At 52.8% G+C, this 16,615-nt stretch overlaps 1 protein-coding gene across 1 annotated transcript in view; it reads right to left on the bottom strand.

The window, feature by feature from the left end:
* ATRX (ATRX chromatin remodeler) overlaps window positions 1–16,615 on the bottom strand; it is a 104,482-nt gene that overhangs the window by 73,246 nt on the left and 14,621 nt on the right. The window contains exons 2-7 of the mRNA XM_040334400.1: window positions 15,232–15,397; window positions 14,378–14,427; window positions 11,045–11,157; window positions 10,356–10,478; window positions 9,960–10,069; window positions 8,107–8,174 (exon numbers count right to left, since the gene is read on the bottom strand). Of these exons, the coding sequence (XP_040190334.1) occupies window positions 8,107–8,174; window positions 9,960–10,069; window positions 10,356–10,478; window positions 11,045–11,157; window positions 14,378–14,427; window positions 15,232–15,397 (630 nt within the window). The remainder of the gene's footprint in view (window positions 1–8,106; window positions 8,175–9,959; window positions 10,070–10,355; window positions 10,479–11,044; window positions 11,158–14,377; window positions 14,428–15,231; window positions 15,398–16,615) is intronic.

The following is a 16,615-nucleotide window of genomic DNA, read 5'->3' as shown; positions in this document are numbered from 1 at the left end:
CCAAAAGCCAAACATTGGCCTAGGCTGGGTAGGAAAGGGGGTCAAAGTGCCAGTACTGAAGGGGGGAGGAAAGGGGGCCACAGTGCCGGTACTGAAGGGGGGAGGAAAGGGGGCCACAGTGCCGGTACTGAAGGGGGCAGGAAAGGGGGCCACAGTGCCGGTACTGAAGGGGGGAGGAAAGGGGGCGACAGTGCCAGTACTGAAGGGGGGAGGAAAGGGGGTCACAGTGCCGGTACTGAAGGGGGGCAGGAAAGGGGGCGACAGTGCCGGTACTGAAGGGGGCAGGAAAGGGGGCGACAGTGCCGGTACTGAAGGGGGGCAGGAAAGGGGGCGACAGTGCCGGTACTGAAGGGGGCAGGAAAGGGGGCGACAGTGCCGGTACTGAAGGGGGCAGGAAAGGGGACGACAGTGCCGGTACTGAAGGGGGGAGGAAAGGGGGCGACAGTGCCGGTACTGAAGGGGGGAGGAAAGGGGGCCACAGTGCCGGTACTGAAGGGGGGAGGAAAGGGGGTCACAGTGCCGGTACTGAAGGGGGGAGGAAAGGGGTGACAGTGCCGGTACTGAAGGGGGGAGGAAAGGGGGGCGACAGTGCCGGTACTGAAGGGGGGAGGAAAGGGGGCGACAGTGCCGGTACTGAAGGGGGGAGGAAAGGGGGCGACAGTGCCGGTACTGAAGGGGGCAGGAAAGGGGGCCACAGTGCCGGTACTGAAGGGGGCAGGAAAGGGGGGCGACAGTGCCGGTACTGAAGGGGGCAGGAAAGGGGGTCACAGTGCCGGTACTGAAGGGGGCAGGAAAGGGGGGGTGACAGTGCCGGTACTGAAGGGGGGAGGAAAGGGGGCGACAGTGCCGGTACTGAAGCGGGGAGGAAAGGGGGCTACAGTGCCGGTACTGAAGGGGGCAGGAAAGGGGGTCACAGTGCCGGTACTGAAGGGGGGCAGGAAAGGGGGGCGACAGTGCCGGTACTGAAGGGGGCAGGAAAAATAGATTTTTAATACAGCTTACCTGTAAAATCTTTTTCTTGGAGTACATCACGGGACACAGAGCGGCATTCATTACTATATGGGTTATATGGAGTACCTTCAGGTGATGGACACTGGCAATCTCAAACAGGAAATGCCCCTCCCTATATAACCCCCTCCCTACCCCCCATAGGAGGAGTACCTCAGTTTTGTAGCAAGCAGTATGCCTCCCAAAATGGTCCCCATAAGAGGGGTGGGAGCTCTGTGTCCCGTGATGTACTCCAAGAAAAAGATTTTACAGGTAAGCTGTATTAAAAATCTCTTTTTCTTTTTCGTTACATCACGGGACACAGAGCGGCATTCATTACTATATGGGATGTCCCAAAGCAATGCTCACAATGAGGGGAGGGAGAACATCTCCAAGACAAAAGGATTTAATTTAGAGAATACTCAAATCATAATAAATCCAACTTAGTTGAGAAAAATAATCTTAAATTTAACTCAAAAAAGAGGAGCCCCCGGAATCCGAGGGTCTCAAACTGCAGCCTGCAGCACTGCCTGCCCAAAGGCTGTATCAGAATTCCTTCTTACGTCCAACTGGTAGAATTTTGTAAACGTGTGGACAGAAGACCAGGTTGCCGCCTTGCAAACTTGAGCCATAGAGATCTGGTGGTGTGCTGCCCAGGAGGCGCCCATGGCTCTAGTAGAATGAGCCTTTAATGATAACGGAGGAGGCAACCCTTTCAAGCCGTAGGCCTGAGTGATTAATTGCTTAATCCACCTAGAAATGGTGGACTTTGCAGCTGCCTGCCCCTTCTTGGGCCCATCCGGTAGAATGAACAGCACATCTGTCTTCCGGATCTTCTTTGTAGCTTTAAGATAGGCCTTCATGGCCCTGACAATATCCAAGGTATGCAGCAACCCTTCCTTTCTGGAAGTAGGTTTAGGGAAGAAGGATGGTAATACCAAATCCTGGTTCAAATGAAAACTGGATATGACCTTCGGTAGGAAGGAAGGATGAGGGCGGAGAACGACCCTGTCCTTATGAAAAACAAGATATGGTTCCTTACAGGATAAGGCCGCCAGTTCCGATACTCTTCTTGCAGAAACTATGGCGACCAAAAATACTAACTTCCTTGTCAGTAAAACCAAAGGAATTTCAGCCAACGGCTCAAACGGTTGTTTCTGTAAACTTGACAGAACAAGATTTAAATCCCACGGACAAAGCGGGGATTTAACTGGAGGATTAATACGCAAGACCCCTTGCATGAAGGTCTTAACCAGCGAGTGGGTGGCCAGCGGCCGCTGAAACCACACTGACAAAGCTGAAATCTGTCCTTTGATTGTGCTTAATGCCAATCCCTTATCCACTCCTAGCTGGAGAAAACTTAATACTCTATCGATGGTAAATTTGCGAGAAAGCCATAGCTTGGACTCACACCAGCCTACATAGGCCTTCCAGACCCTGTAATAAATTACCCTAGAGACCGGTTTCCTGGCTCTGATTAGGGTAGAGATTACTTTCTGAGACAGACCTCTACCCCTGAGAATCAGGGATTCAGCTTCCAGGCCGTCAAATTTAGATGCCGTAAGGAAGGGTGGAGGATCGGACCTTGCGATAGCAGGTCTGGCCGTAGAGGAAGAGTCCAAGGGTCTCCCACTACCATCCTTAAGATTAGTGAGTACCATGCCCTTCTGGGCCATGCTGGAGCTACCAGGATGACTGGTATGTGCTCCACCCTGATCCTGCGCAGCAGGCGGGGTAGTAACTGAAGCGGGGGAAACGCATAAAGAAGTTTGAACTGATGCCAAGGGCAAACCAGCGCATCGGTTCCGCGGGCCATCGGATCCCTTGAGCGGGACATGAACCTGTCTAGTTTCTTGTTGAGTCTCGATGCCATGACATCCACGTCCGGCACTCCCCATCCTTGGCAGAGTGCTTGAAAGATTTGTGGATGCAGAGACCATTCCCCCGGCCATAGAGTCTGGCGGCTTAAGAAGTCCGCCTGAAAGTTGCCCACTCCGGGAATGAATATTGCCGATATGCAGGGCACATGAGCCTCTGCCCATAGGAGAATCAAGCTCACCTCTCTGAGCGGCTTGACTCCTGGTTCCCCCTTGGTGATTTATGTATGCCACGGCCGTGGCATTGTCTGATTGAATCTTCACCGGGAACCCCTGCTCCTCTAGCTTTGCCCAAGTCCCTTGACGAGTGCAACCATCCAAAATTGCTCCCCAGCCTGTCAGGCTGGCGTCTGTGGTCACTATCTTCCAAGCCACTGGGCTGAAAGATCTCCCCTTCAGTAGGTTCTGAGGGTCTAACCACCAACACAGACTTTGTCGAACTCTTGATGAGAGCGGCAACGGGATATCCAAGGCCTGTGGCCTTCTGCTCCATGCTGACAGGATGGCTGCCTGCAGGATGCGAGTGTGACTCTGGGCGTATGGTACCGCCTCGAACGTGGCCACCATCTTGCCTAGTAACCTCATACATAGGCGAATAGTCGGTTCCTTTTTGCTTAGAACCAGTAGGATTAATTCCTTGATGGCTTTGACCTTCATCAGAGGTAGAAACACTCTTTGTTGTTCTGTGTCTAATCTCATGCCGAGATATTCCAACTGCCTTGTGGGCAGGAAAGCTGACTTTTCTCGATTTAGGACCCAGCCGAACCTCTCGAGGTATTGGACCGTGAGGGCCACTGCTAGCTCCAAGCCGGGAGACGAGTGGTCTATGACTAGGAGGTCGTCCAGGTATGCTAGGATCGTGACCCCTTGGATCCTTAGTTTGGCTAGGATTGGAGCTAGGACCTTCGTGAACACCCGGGGGGCCGTAGCCAACCCGAAGGGAAGCGCCACGAATTGGAAGTGACGCGAAGCCACCATGAAGCGTAGGTATTTTTGATGTGGCTGATAAATTGGAACATGAAGGTAGGCATCCTTTATGTCTATGGACGCCATGAAGTCGTCCTTTTGGAGTGTGGCAGCTGCTGATCGCACGGATTCCATCCGAAATGAGCGGACCTTTAGGTATGCATTTACCATCTTTAGGTCCAAAATTGGCCTGACATCTCCATTGGACTTCGGGATGATGAATAGGTTGGAGTAGAAACCCAGCCCTTGTTCTAGGACTGGTACCTCTACTATTACTTCCTGGGAAAGTAGATGATTTAATGCCGACATTAATGCGGCTCCTTTCTCCGGATCGTTTGGAATCCTCGACTCCTGGAAATGAGGAGGAGGAAACTTTAGGAAATCTAATTTGTAGCCCGTGGCCACGGAAGACCGTACCCACTTGTCGGGAATGCTGGCTTCCCAAACCTCTGAAGAGAGTCGCAGCCTTCCCCCCACCTTCGTGGGTGGGGGCGCCCCTTCATAAGGGCTTGGGGGCTGGTTTTGCTGGTTTGCGAAACCACTGCCTTTTGCCTCTAGCAGCCTGTCCTTGAGACTTGCTGTTGAAGCCGAAGTTTGCTTTCGCAGGAGGCCGTCGATACTGTTTGGCATTAGAGGGCCCCTGCCCAGGGGAGTACTGTCGTTTAAAACGCAGGCCCCTGAAACTTCTTAGTTGGCAAGAGAGTACTTTTGCCGTTTGAAATGGTCTGAATGTATTTATCTAGGTCTTCTCCGAAGAGTCGTCCTCCATAGAAGGGGAACCCTACCAGGAGCTTCTTGCATGGGGGCTCGGCCTCCCAGCTCTTTAACCATAAGAGTCTTCTCATATGGATAAGGGATAACGATAAACGTGACGCTTGCTGGATAGAATCCTTAATTGCGTCTACTGTAAAACATATGGCCCTAGGGACATCCGAAAATTCTTCTGCCTGCTGGGCAGGAATAAGTTTAAGCATCTGCTTAATTGATCCGATAATGCTTGAGCAACCCCAATCGCAGCCACAGCTGGCTGTACTACTGCCCCTGCAGTAGTGAAGGAGTTCTTAAGTAGTGCTTCCAAGCGTTTATCAACTGGATCCTTGAATACCTGTATGTTTTCTACAGGGCATGTTAACGATCTGTTAACACATGAGATGGCTGCGTCCACTGCAGGAGTAGCCCATTTCTTGGAAAATTTATCTTCCATAGGATATAGGGCAGAGAATCTTTTAGGTGGTAAGAAGATTTTATCTGGCTTGTTCCAATCTTGGAACAAAACTCCCTCTAATAGAGGGTGGATCGGAAACACTGCATTGCTTTGAGGCGCCCTCAGTGAGCCCAAAGCTGAAACCGTCGATACCTGGAGATCTGGTACTGGCAAGTTGAATGCATTATGGACCAAGTCCGTTAAGGCTTGAATCCACCAGCCCTCCCCTTGGGAGACTGCTCCAGACTCCTCTGTATCCGGATCTTCGATCCCTGAACCTACTTGGTCCTTGTCCAAGAGATCGTCCAATTCCCCTGAGGAAAGGACCTCCTCTTCTGAGGGTCCGCGCTCGGGCGACGGAGATCTAATCCGTTTACTGCCCCGCATAGCTGCGGCTATCATTTTACCCATGCTTTTCTGCATCTCTTTTAAAGAGGTGAGTAATACCTCGTCCGTGACCATCTTAGGGTTGGACTGACCCGCGTCAGCTCCAGCCCCAGATCCCGATGGCCCCAAGGCTCCCTGTGGGGAAAGCAGCGGCATAGCTTTGTCCGAGACCTCAGACTCTCTGGGGGAATCCCCACCTCTTGTACCCTCTGACCCGGATGCCATGGTACAATACCGAGGTACACCTGCTAGCTTATTGGTACTTGGAACTATAAATAGTTAATTGCCCAAACACCTGTTTGGGGGATAAAAAATGCTTCCTCTCCCCTAGATGACCTTTTTTTTTTTTAAAATCCAGGAAAGAAAAATCATTCTGTCCCCCTGAGTAGTATTGCAAGAAAAACTATGAGATGGAAAGAAACAGCCTATTTCTAGGCTTGAAAACAGTCTTCTGAAGACTGCAATATTCTTTTTGGCCACTGTGTGTCCTCGGCGCCCCGTGCTGCCGCTCTGGTCTTTCCTCCCCAGTTCCAATGTATCGAATGCTGTTTGGAACAAAAAGGAAGGGCCGCCCCTTCCTTAAACCACTGACCCGCCCTTCCCCCCTCAGCTAAACGGCGCGAATTGCGCCTATAACACGTGAACGCGCGCGCCCGCCGATAGGGGGGGGGGGGGGGTTGGGGGGAAGGGAGCCTCTCTGCTCCAGCTGGAACCACGAGGAGGTCAGCGTTTTGCCTGCTTTGCAGGCTCTGAGGAGGAAGACTGATGGAGCATTGCCTAGAGGTTTGCAGGTAAGCATAGCTCTCTGACACACACATACACTTTATATTACACAGGCCCCACTCAATGCTTTTCCAACACTACAAGGGAGGTCACTTCTCATGGGGAAAAAATACACATAGAGCCATCCTATCATTAAGATATGTGACTAGTTTGCCAGATGCAGCGCATAACTTTAGGCATGTCCCCTGTGACCCCCCAGAAAAAACCTGCTAAGAGCCAAGTTCCGCAAGTTTTCCCCTCACTTACCTGCTCCATGCCGCAGGACTTTGCCAAGCAAGAGGCCCAATCTTCCCCCATCTCGGTGGGGATGTCTAGACCTTCAGGCCCTGGGTTCCTATGAAGGATCCACTGTCCTGGGCCCATATAGCACTCTGGCAACAGAAACATTAGGCACCCAAAGGTTTCTAAGTTCTGGGCCCAGGGTCCAGCTCTCTAAAAAGAAAAGCATTATGGGCTATACCCCAAGGGTTTGGGGTCCGGTTACTGACCACTTTAGCGCTGAGGCCTTTGGACAGAACCGGTAGCTCACCTAATCCCAAGGATGCGGAGGCAAGCTAAACCATGACCAACACCTAAGACACTGGCGTAAAAACTGAGGTACTCCTCCTATGGGAGGGGGTTATATAGGGAGGGGCATTTCCTGTTTGAGATTGCCAGTGTCCATCACCTGAAGGTACTCCATATAACCCATATAGTAATGAATGCCGCTCTGTGTCCCGTGATGTAACGATAAAGAAAGGGGGTCACAGTGCCGGTACTGAAGGGGGGCAGGAAAGGGGGCGACAGTGCCGGTACTGAAGGGGGGCAGGAAAGGGGGCAACAGTGCCGGTACTGAAGGGGGGAGGAAAGGGGGCGACAGTGCCGGTACTGAAGGGGGGAGGAAAGGGGGCGACAGTGCCGGTGTTATAAAGGGGTGACAGTGCCGGTATTGAAGGGGCAGGAAAGGGGTGACAGTGCCGGTACTGAAGGGGGGAGGAAAGGGGGCGACAGTGCCGGTACTGAAGGGGCAGGAAAGGGGTGACAGTGCCGGTACTGAAGGGGGGAGGAAAGGGGGCGACAGTGCCGGTGTTATAAAGGGGTGACAGTGCCGGTATTGAAGGGGCAGGAAAGGGGTGACAGTGCCGGTACTGAAGGGGGGAGGAAAGGGGGTGACAGTGCCAGTACTGAAGGGGGGAGGAAAGGGGGCGACAGTGCCGGTACTGAAGGGGCAGGAAAGGGGTGACAGTGCCGGTACTGAAGGGGGGAGGAAAGGGGGTGACAGTGCCAGTACTGAAGGGGGGAGGAAAGGGGGCGACAGTGCCGGTACTGAAGGGGGGAGGAAAGGGGGTCACAGTGCTGGTGTTATAAAGGGGTGACAGTGCCGGTATTGAAGGGGCAGGAAAGGGGTGACAGTGCCGGTACTGAAGGGGGGAGGAAAGGGGGCGACAGTGCCAGTACTGAAGGGGGGAGGAAAGGGGGCGACAGTGCCGGTACTGAAGGGGGGAGGAAAGGGGTGACAGTGCCGGTACTGAAGGGGCAGGAAAGGGGTGACAGTGCCGGTACTGAAGGGGGGAGGAAAGGGGGTGACAGTGCCAGTACTGAAGGGGGGAGGAAAGGGGGCGACAGTGCCGGTATTATAGAAGGGGGCGACAGTGCCGGTATTATAGAAGGGGTGACAGTGCCGGTATTGAAGGGGGGCAGGGGAGGGGTTACAGGTTTATGTGGCATTAATCGCTGTTGTTGGGTCTTGTTGTCTTAGTTTCTTGGTCATTTCCCTTCGGGAATACTCTGAATGTCCCGGACGATCAGCTTTACCTCAGTCCTGAATAAAGTGCGAGTCTACCAAACCTGAAATAATTCTTCTACTTGGAGGACATTTCTATACATTGTACAAGCAGATAAAGACTCGGCACTGCTACCCACCTGCACTGCTCATCCATCCCATCGGCGTCGCGGTTGATGTCGTCACTCATGTAATATTTGAAGCAAGTCTGAAGAGAAAGATTGAGAGGAGGAGAATGTTAGATGGAAGGCGGAGCTCTCATGTGGGGACACAATGATGAAGACTTTTATGGAAAGTATTGGAAGAATTTAGTTGGCTCTCCTCTAGGATGAGCGGCACGGCTTTGGGGGGACACATGATGGTAATTCAGGAGATTGACACCCCCATATATATCCCCGCACTCCCCCTTATGCTGCAGTTTAGAGGCGGATCAGAAGAGAGGGGAGGGACCTGTGGCCTTAAAGGGATTGCAAAGGAAGATTTTTTTGGTCTATACTTACCTGTGATAATAGAATTGCACAGCGGCCCCAAACCTCCTCTTCTCAGGTCCCCCCACCAGTGCTCCTGGCTCCTCCTCAGTCCAGTGCCCCCAAAAAGGAAACTGCTGCCTGTGAGCCCCAGTGCAGCGTCCATTGACCCCACCCCCTTGTCACTGGCTTGATTGACAGCACTGGAAGCCAATGGCTCCCGGGTGTCCCAGCAAAGCCAGCGAGACCCGGAAGTAAGGGGAGAGAAGAGCTGCAGACGTGCACGGCTCTGGATCAAATGAGGGGCTCAGGTAAGTATAATGAGAGGGAGGGGCCAAAGTCAATGCCTAAAACATCCTTTACCTTAATGCAAGGAATACATATAAAAAAAAAAAAAAAAAAATGTAGGCTTTAGAACGACTTTGAAGTACCCCAAGTAGAGCTGCACGAATAATCTTTAAAAGAGTGTGATCTCGATTTGACACCCCTCGCGATCTTAATCCAGCATTTCCATGATTCATCTAAAAAGTGCAGAGGAGTTCCCCGCTTACAGCTGTCAAAAATAAACCAACGACATTGCTCAGCGCTGAAAGAGACAGATAAAAACGTATCTGTCCTTCCGTTCAATTACAGATCAAGGGGCAAAGGGCCAAGGGCGCGCCCCCCCTATGGGGCAAAGGGCCAAGGGCGCGCCCCCCCTATGGGGCAAAGGGCCAAGGGCGCGCCCCCCCTATGGGGCAAGGGGCCAAGGGCGCGCCCCCCCTATGGGGCAAGGGGCCAAGGGCGCGCCCCCCCCCCCCTATGGGGCAAAGGGCGCGCTTCCCTGTGGGGCAAAAGGCAGCTCGTCTTTAAAATAAAATGAGACCAAATCTACCCTGTACCCTTCTATCGGGTGAGCACCCCTCCGGAGGTCAGAAGGTCCCTCTGGCAGGGGAAAGCAATGACCAGCCTTGAAGATCACATGTGGAATTTCCACACCTGAAGGAAAGTGTTGGGAAGTGTTAGGTCCAGATCGGGTTAACGCCGATCGCTGGAAACTTATGAAGAGTAAAAGTTATTACATTTTCATATTTTTCTTTTTTTAAAGGAAAAGAAAAAAAATAACACGTTCTACTTCTACAGTTTGAATCCTCCTCTTCTCAGGTCCCCTGTCAGCACTCCTGCCCCCTCCCACCTTCTGAGTAGCTTGCTATGGGGGTACCGGAGCTGAGCCGCTATGGGGGTACTGGAGCCGAGTCGATGTTGTGTGTCCCCATTCAGACATGGAGCTGCAGCTCGGCCCCGCCTCCTGATTGCCTCACTGGCTGTGATTGACAGTAGGAGCCAATGGCTCCCGCTGCTGCCGAAAGCCAATCAGGCGTGCGAGTCCCTAAAAGAGGCAAGGCTCTCCTGGACATTGATGGATTGAGAGGGGGCTCAGGTGAGTGTTAGATGGGGCTGCTGCAAACCTTGTGCCTTAAACACTTAAATGACTGCCAAGAGACAAATAAAAGGAAGGCAGATAACAGAGGACTAAAGGACAGTACCTTACAAATGAGGACCTGGAGAGCCGGGTGTCTATAAACCGAGTCCTTGTGAAAGTGATTGACTTGCTGGCCGCATGATGTGCAGCTAACGATTCCTTGGAGACCGTCCTCTGCAAAAATCACAAGAGAGATTCAGTCCTGAGGACCCGACGAGAGTAAGGACATTTACTAGGACTGTATTATCTAAAAAAAAACACACATTGGGAAAACCACCTCCTCAGTAGAGGACACACATTGGGAAAACTACCTCCTCGGTAGAGGACACACATTGGGAAAACTACCTCCTCGGTAGAGGACACACATTGGGAAAACTACCTCCTCGGTAGAGGACACACATTGGGAAAGCCGCCACCTCAGTAGAGGACACACATTGGGGTATCTGTTGTGCCGACTTACCTGGACGTTTCTTGGACAATGAAAGGTCAGGTTTATTAACTTTACACCGACTTCTAAATTCTGGTCCTTTGAAGTCATCTTTGTCCTCATTTAGGACCGGCTCTGGCTGAACCACCACAGTACCTGAAAGTAATAGAAAGAATGAAGGATTTCCTGTACCATCATCACTTTCACAAAACCGAAATCAGGGACCCCCTTAGTAGAAAGCCCAGCCTAGCTAAAACTCTGTATGAAGTGGGTGGTGACACCAGGGAAGCAGTTCTCTGTCAATCCCATTATAAAATGGCACCGGGATCAAAAGGCTGCAATTGGTGGTACAACCACCACTAAGGGTCACCGGGCCAGGAAGTGGGCATCGCCGGGCCAGGAAGACGCGGCAGGCTGCGGGCATCGCCGGGCCAGGAAGACGCAGCAGGCTGCGGGCATCGCCGGGCCAGGGAGACGCAGCAGGCTGCGGGCATCGCCGGGCCAGGGAGACGCAGCGGGCATCGCCGGGCCAGGGAGACGCGGCAGGCTGCGGGCATCGCCGGGCCAGGGAGACACAGAAATATGATGATCTAATCCTTCCCTGGTCTCAGTCTCAAGAGACATCCTATAATTTCATTTTCCTGTCATGGGCACAGGAAGTGAGGGAAATCTCACTACTGGGGACAAACAACTATAAAAGGTAAAATGAAGAGAACACGTACCTAGAGGCAAGCTTTCCATATCCACCTCAGGATCAGAGTTTTTGTCCGCTGCGACAATCTCTTCTTTGGGATCCTCGTCAGACTCCACATACTTCGTCACAAAGGAGGGCTTCCTACAAACAGAAACCAACCAATGACATCAACTATATCCACAACATTCACATAAAGGAGAGGTGTGCGGCTTCAGAATGACCCCCATCGTTCAGAACCCATCATGATAGAGATCACTACAGGAACAGCGGTACAACCCGTCATGGCAGAGAGCGCTACAGGAGGAGAAATATAACCCGTCATGGCAGAGACAACTACAGGAGGAGATACACAACCCGTCATGGCAGAGAGCGCTACAGGAGGAGAGGTACAACCCGTCATGGCAGAGAGCGCTACAGGAGGAGAGATACAACCCGTCATGGCAGAGAGCGCTACAGGAGGAGAGGTACAACCCGTCATGGAAGAGATCGCTACAGGAGGAGAGATATAACCCGTCATGGCAGAGAGCGCTACAGGAGGAGACATATAACCCGTCATGGCAGAGAGCGCTACAGGAGGAGAGATACAACCCGTCATGGCAGAGAGCGCTACAGGAGAGATACAACCCGTCATGGCAGAGAGCGCTACAGGAGGAGAGATACAACCCGTCATGGCAGAGAGCGCTACAGGAAGAGTGATACAACCCGTCATGGCAGAGAGCGCTACAGGAGGAGAGATACAACCCGTCATGGCAGAGACAACTACAGGAGGAGAGATACAACCCGTCATGGCAGAGAGCGCTACAGGAGGAGAGATACAACCCGTCATGGCAGAGAGCGCTACAGGAGAGATACAACCCGTCATGGCAGAGAGCGCTACAGGAGGAGAGATACAACCCGTCATGGCAGAGAGCGCTACAGGAGGAGAGATACAACCCGTCATGGCAGAGAGCGCTACAGGAGGAGAGATACAACCCGTCATGGCAGAGAGCGCTACAGGAGGAGAGATACAACCCGTCATGGCAGAGAGCGCTACAGGAGGAGAGATACAACCCGTCATGGCAGAGAGCGCTACAGGAGGAGAGATACAACCCGTCATGGCAGAGAGCGCTACAGGAGGAGAGGTACAACTCATCATGGAAGAGAGCGCTACAGGAGGAGAGATACAACCCGTCATGGAAGAGAGCGCTACAGGAGAGATACAACCCGTCATGGCAGAGAGCGCTACAGGAGGAGAGGTACAACCCGTCATGGCAGAGAGCGCTACAGGAGGAGAGGTACAACCCGTCATGGCAGAGAGCGCTACAGGAGGAGTGGTACAACCCATCATGATAGAGAGCGCTACAGGAGGAGAGATACAACCCGTCATGGCAGAGAGCGCTACAGGAGGAGTGGTACAACCCATCATGATAGAGAGCGCTACAGGAGGAGAGATACAACCCGTCATGGCAGAGAGCGCTACAGGAGGAGAGATACAACCCGTCATGGCAGAGATCACTACAGGAGGAGAGATACAACCCGTCATGGCAGAGAGCGCTACAGGAGGAGAGATACAACCCGTCATGGCAGAGAGCGCTACAGGAGGAGTGGTACAACCCGTCATGGCAGAGAGCGCTACAGGAGGAGAGATACAACCCATCATGGCAGAGAGCGCTACAGGAGAGATACAACCCATCATGGAAGAGAGCGCTACAGGAGGAGAGATACAACCCGTCATGGCAGAGAGCGCTACAGGAGGAGAGGTACAACCCGTCATGGCAGAGAGCGCTACAGGAGGAGTGGTACAACCCATCATGATAGAGAGCGCTACAGGAGGAGAGATACAACCCGTCATGGCAGAGAGCGCTACAGGAGGAGAGATACAACCCGTCATGGCAGAGAGCGCTACAGGAGGAGTGGTACAACCCATCATGATAGAGAGCGCTACAGGAGGAGAGATACAACCCGTCATGGCAGAGAGCGCTACAGGAGGAGAGATACAACCCGTCATGGCAGAGATCACTACAGGAGGAGAGATACAACCCGTCATGGCAGAGAGCGCTACAGGAGGAGAGATACAACCCGTCATGGCAGAGAGCGCTACAGGAGGAGTGGTACAACCCGTCATGGCAGAGAGCGCTACAGGAGGAGAGATACAACCCGTCATGGCAGAGAGCGCTACAGGAGGAGAGATACAACCCGTCATGGCAGAGAGCGCTACAGGAGGAGAGATACAACCCGTCATGGCAGAGAGCGCTACAGGAGGAGAGATATAACCCGTCATGGCAGAGAGCGCTACAGGAGGAGAGATACAACTCATCATGGAAGAGAGCGCTACAGGAGGAGAGATACAACTCATCATGGAAGAGAGCGCTACAGGAGGAGAGATACAACCCATCATGGAAGAGAGCGCTACAGGAGGAGAGATATAACCCGTCATGGCAGAGAGCGCTACAGGAGGAGAGATACAACCCATCATGGCAGAGAGCGCTACAGGAGAGATACAACCCATCATGGAAGAGAGCGCTACAGGAGGAGAGATATAACCCGTCATGGCAGAGAGCGCTACAGGAGGAGAGATACAACTCATCATGGAAGAGAGCGCTACAGGAGGAGAGATACAACTCATCATGGAAGAGAGCGCTACAGGAGGAGAGATACAACCCGTCATGGCAGCGAGCGCTACAGGAGGAGAGATACAACCCGTCATGGCAGAGAGCGCTACAGGAGGAGAGGTACAACCCGTCATGGCAGAGAGCGCTACAGGAGGAGTGGTACAACCCATCATGATAGAGAGCGCTACAGGAGGAGAGATACAACCCGTCATGGCAGAGAGCGCTACAGGAGGAGAGATACAACCCGTCATGGCAGAGAGCGCTACAGGAGGAGAGGTACAACCCGTCATGGCAGAGAGCGCTACAGGAGGAGTGGTACAACCCATCATGATAGAGAGCGCTACAGGAGGAGAGATATAACCCGTCATGGCAGAGAGCGCTACAGGAGGAGAGATACAACTCATCATGGAAGAGAGCGCTACAGGAGGAGAGATACAACTCATCATGGAAGAGAGCGCTACAGGAGGAGAGATACAACCCGTCATGGCAGCGAGCGCTACAACCCGTCATGATGGGGGTCCCTAGGGTAGCAGAGAGGCGGGGTGAAAACGTTTTATTCTTTTATAGTCACACATAAATGAGAAGTGTAATATTCAGAAGACGGGGTCATCTCCGGATGTCAGGATTATCACAGAAGACTGTGTGTGGGCAGGTTGGAGGAATGAGGATCAGGACGGTTTTCTGGGGTGGGGGATTAATAAATCAATCATCTATGAAGTGATGGAGTTCCGGAACCATCAAAGATGAAAAATATAAAATTGGTAGATTACCTTTTTGAGCGAGAAGCTCCCAGGAGCCTGGCCTTCTCCGCGGACCCTCCCTGGAGGAGAGAAGAACATTGCGTCATGAGATTGGGACATACAGGTAGGTCATTAGAAGGTAGGTACACAGGACACACAGGTAGGTCATTAGATGGTAGGTACACAGGACACACAGGTAGGTCAATAGACGGTAGGTACACAGGACATACAAGTAGGTCAATAGACGGTAGGTACACAGGACACACAGGCAGGTCATTAGACGGTAGGTACACAGGACACACAGGCAAGTCATTAGACGGTAGGTACACAGGACATACAGGCAAGTCATTAGACGGTAGGTACACAGGACACACAGGCAGGTCATTAGACGGTAGGTACACAGGACATACAGGCAAGTCATTAGACGGTAGGTACACAGGACACACAGGCAGGTCATTAGACGGTAGGTACACAGGACACACAGGCAAGTCATTAGACGGTAGGTACACAGGACATACAGGTAGGTCAATAGACGGTAGGTACACAGGACATACAAGTAGGTCAATAGACGGTAGGTACACAGGACACACAGGCAGGTCATTAGACGGTAGGTACACAGGACACACAGGCAAGTCATTAGACGGTAGGTACACAGGACACACAGGCAAGTCATTAGACGGTAGGTACACAGGCAAGTCATTAGACGGTAGGTACACAGGCAAGTCATTAGACGGTAGGTACACAGGCAAGTCATTAGACGGTAGGTACACAGGACATACAGGCAAGTCATTAGACGGTAGGTACACAGGACACACAGGCAAGTCATTAGACGGTAGGTACACAGGACACACAGGCAGGTCATTAGACGGTAGGTACACAGGTACCTCTTCCATGCTGGTCTCCATGGGGAGGGATCTGTGGGAGGATTTAGACTTTGGCGCACTCTTGGCGGTGGATTGTCTGCTGGGAGAAGTGGTGTCCTCCGACTCCTCCGAGGAGTGAGCTAAATATTCGTGAAGTTTCTGCACCAACGTGTTTAACTTGCTTTCACTGAAGGAGAAAGATACAAATTTAGTGAATGAATAATAATATTTCCCCGACACGGGGGAGAGACATTTATAGAGGATTCTGGTGTCATCTCCGTGTAACAACCCCCCCCCCCCCCCCCCACACACACACAGTCCGCCTGTACTGGTGTCATCTCCGTGTAACAACCCCCCCCCCCCACACACACACACACACACACACACACACACACAGTCCGCCTGTACTGTGTCATCTCCGTGTAACAACCCCCCCCCCCCACACACACACACACACACACACACACAGTCCGCCTGTACTGTGTCATCTCCGTGTAACAACCCCCCCCCCCACACACACACACACACACACACACACACACACACACACACAGTCCGCCTGTACTGTGTCATCTCCGTGTAACAACTCCCCCCCCCACACACACACACACACACACAGTCCGCCTGTACTGTGTCATCTCCGTGTAACAACCCCCCCCCCCACACACACACACACACAGTCCGCCTGTACTGTGTCATCTCCGTGTAACACCCCCCCCCCCCCACACACACACACACACACAGGGGAGAGACATTTATCAAGGATTCTGGTGTCATCTCCGTGTAACAACCCCCCCCCCCCACACACACACACACACAGTCCGCCTGTACTGTGTCATCTCCGTGTAACAATCCCCCCCCCCCCACACACACACACACACACACACACAGTCCGCCTGTACTGGTGTCATCTCCGTGTAACAACCCCCCCCCACACACACACACACAGTCCGCCTGTACTGGTGTCATCTCCGTGTAACAATCCCCCCCCCCACACACACACACACACAGTCCGCCTGTACTGTGTCATCTCCGTGTAACAATCCCCCCCCCCCACACACACACACACACACACAGTCCGCCTGTACTGGTGTCATCTCCGTGTAACAACCCCCCCCCCACACACACACACACAGTCCGCCTGTACTGGTGTCATCTCCGTGTAACAACCCCCCCCCCCCACACACACACAGTCCGCCTGTACTGTGTCATCTCCGTGTAACAATCCCCCCCCCCACACACACACACACACACAGTCCGCCTGTACTGTGTCATCTCCGTGTAACAATCCCCCCCCACACACACACACACACAGTCCGCCTGTACTGGTGTCATCTCCGTGTAACAACCCCCCCCCCACACACACACACACACACCGCCTGTACTGGTGTCATCTCCGTGTAAC

The sequence above is a fragment of the Rana temporaria genome (genome assembly GCF_905171775.1).
Source record: "Rana temporaria chromosome 9 unlocalized genomic scaffold, aRanTem1.1 chr9a, whole genome shotgun sequence".
Lineage (NCBI taxonomy): Eukaryota > Metazoa > Chordata > Amphibia > Anura > Ranidae > Rana > Rana temporaria.
This window is presented reverse-complemented; position numbering and strand designations above follow the sequence as displayed.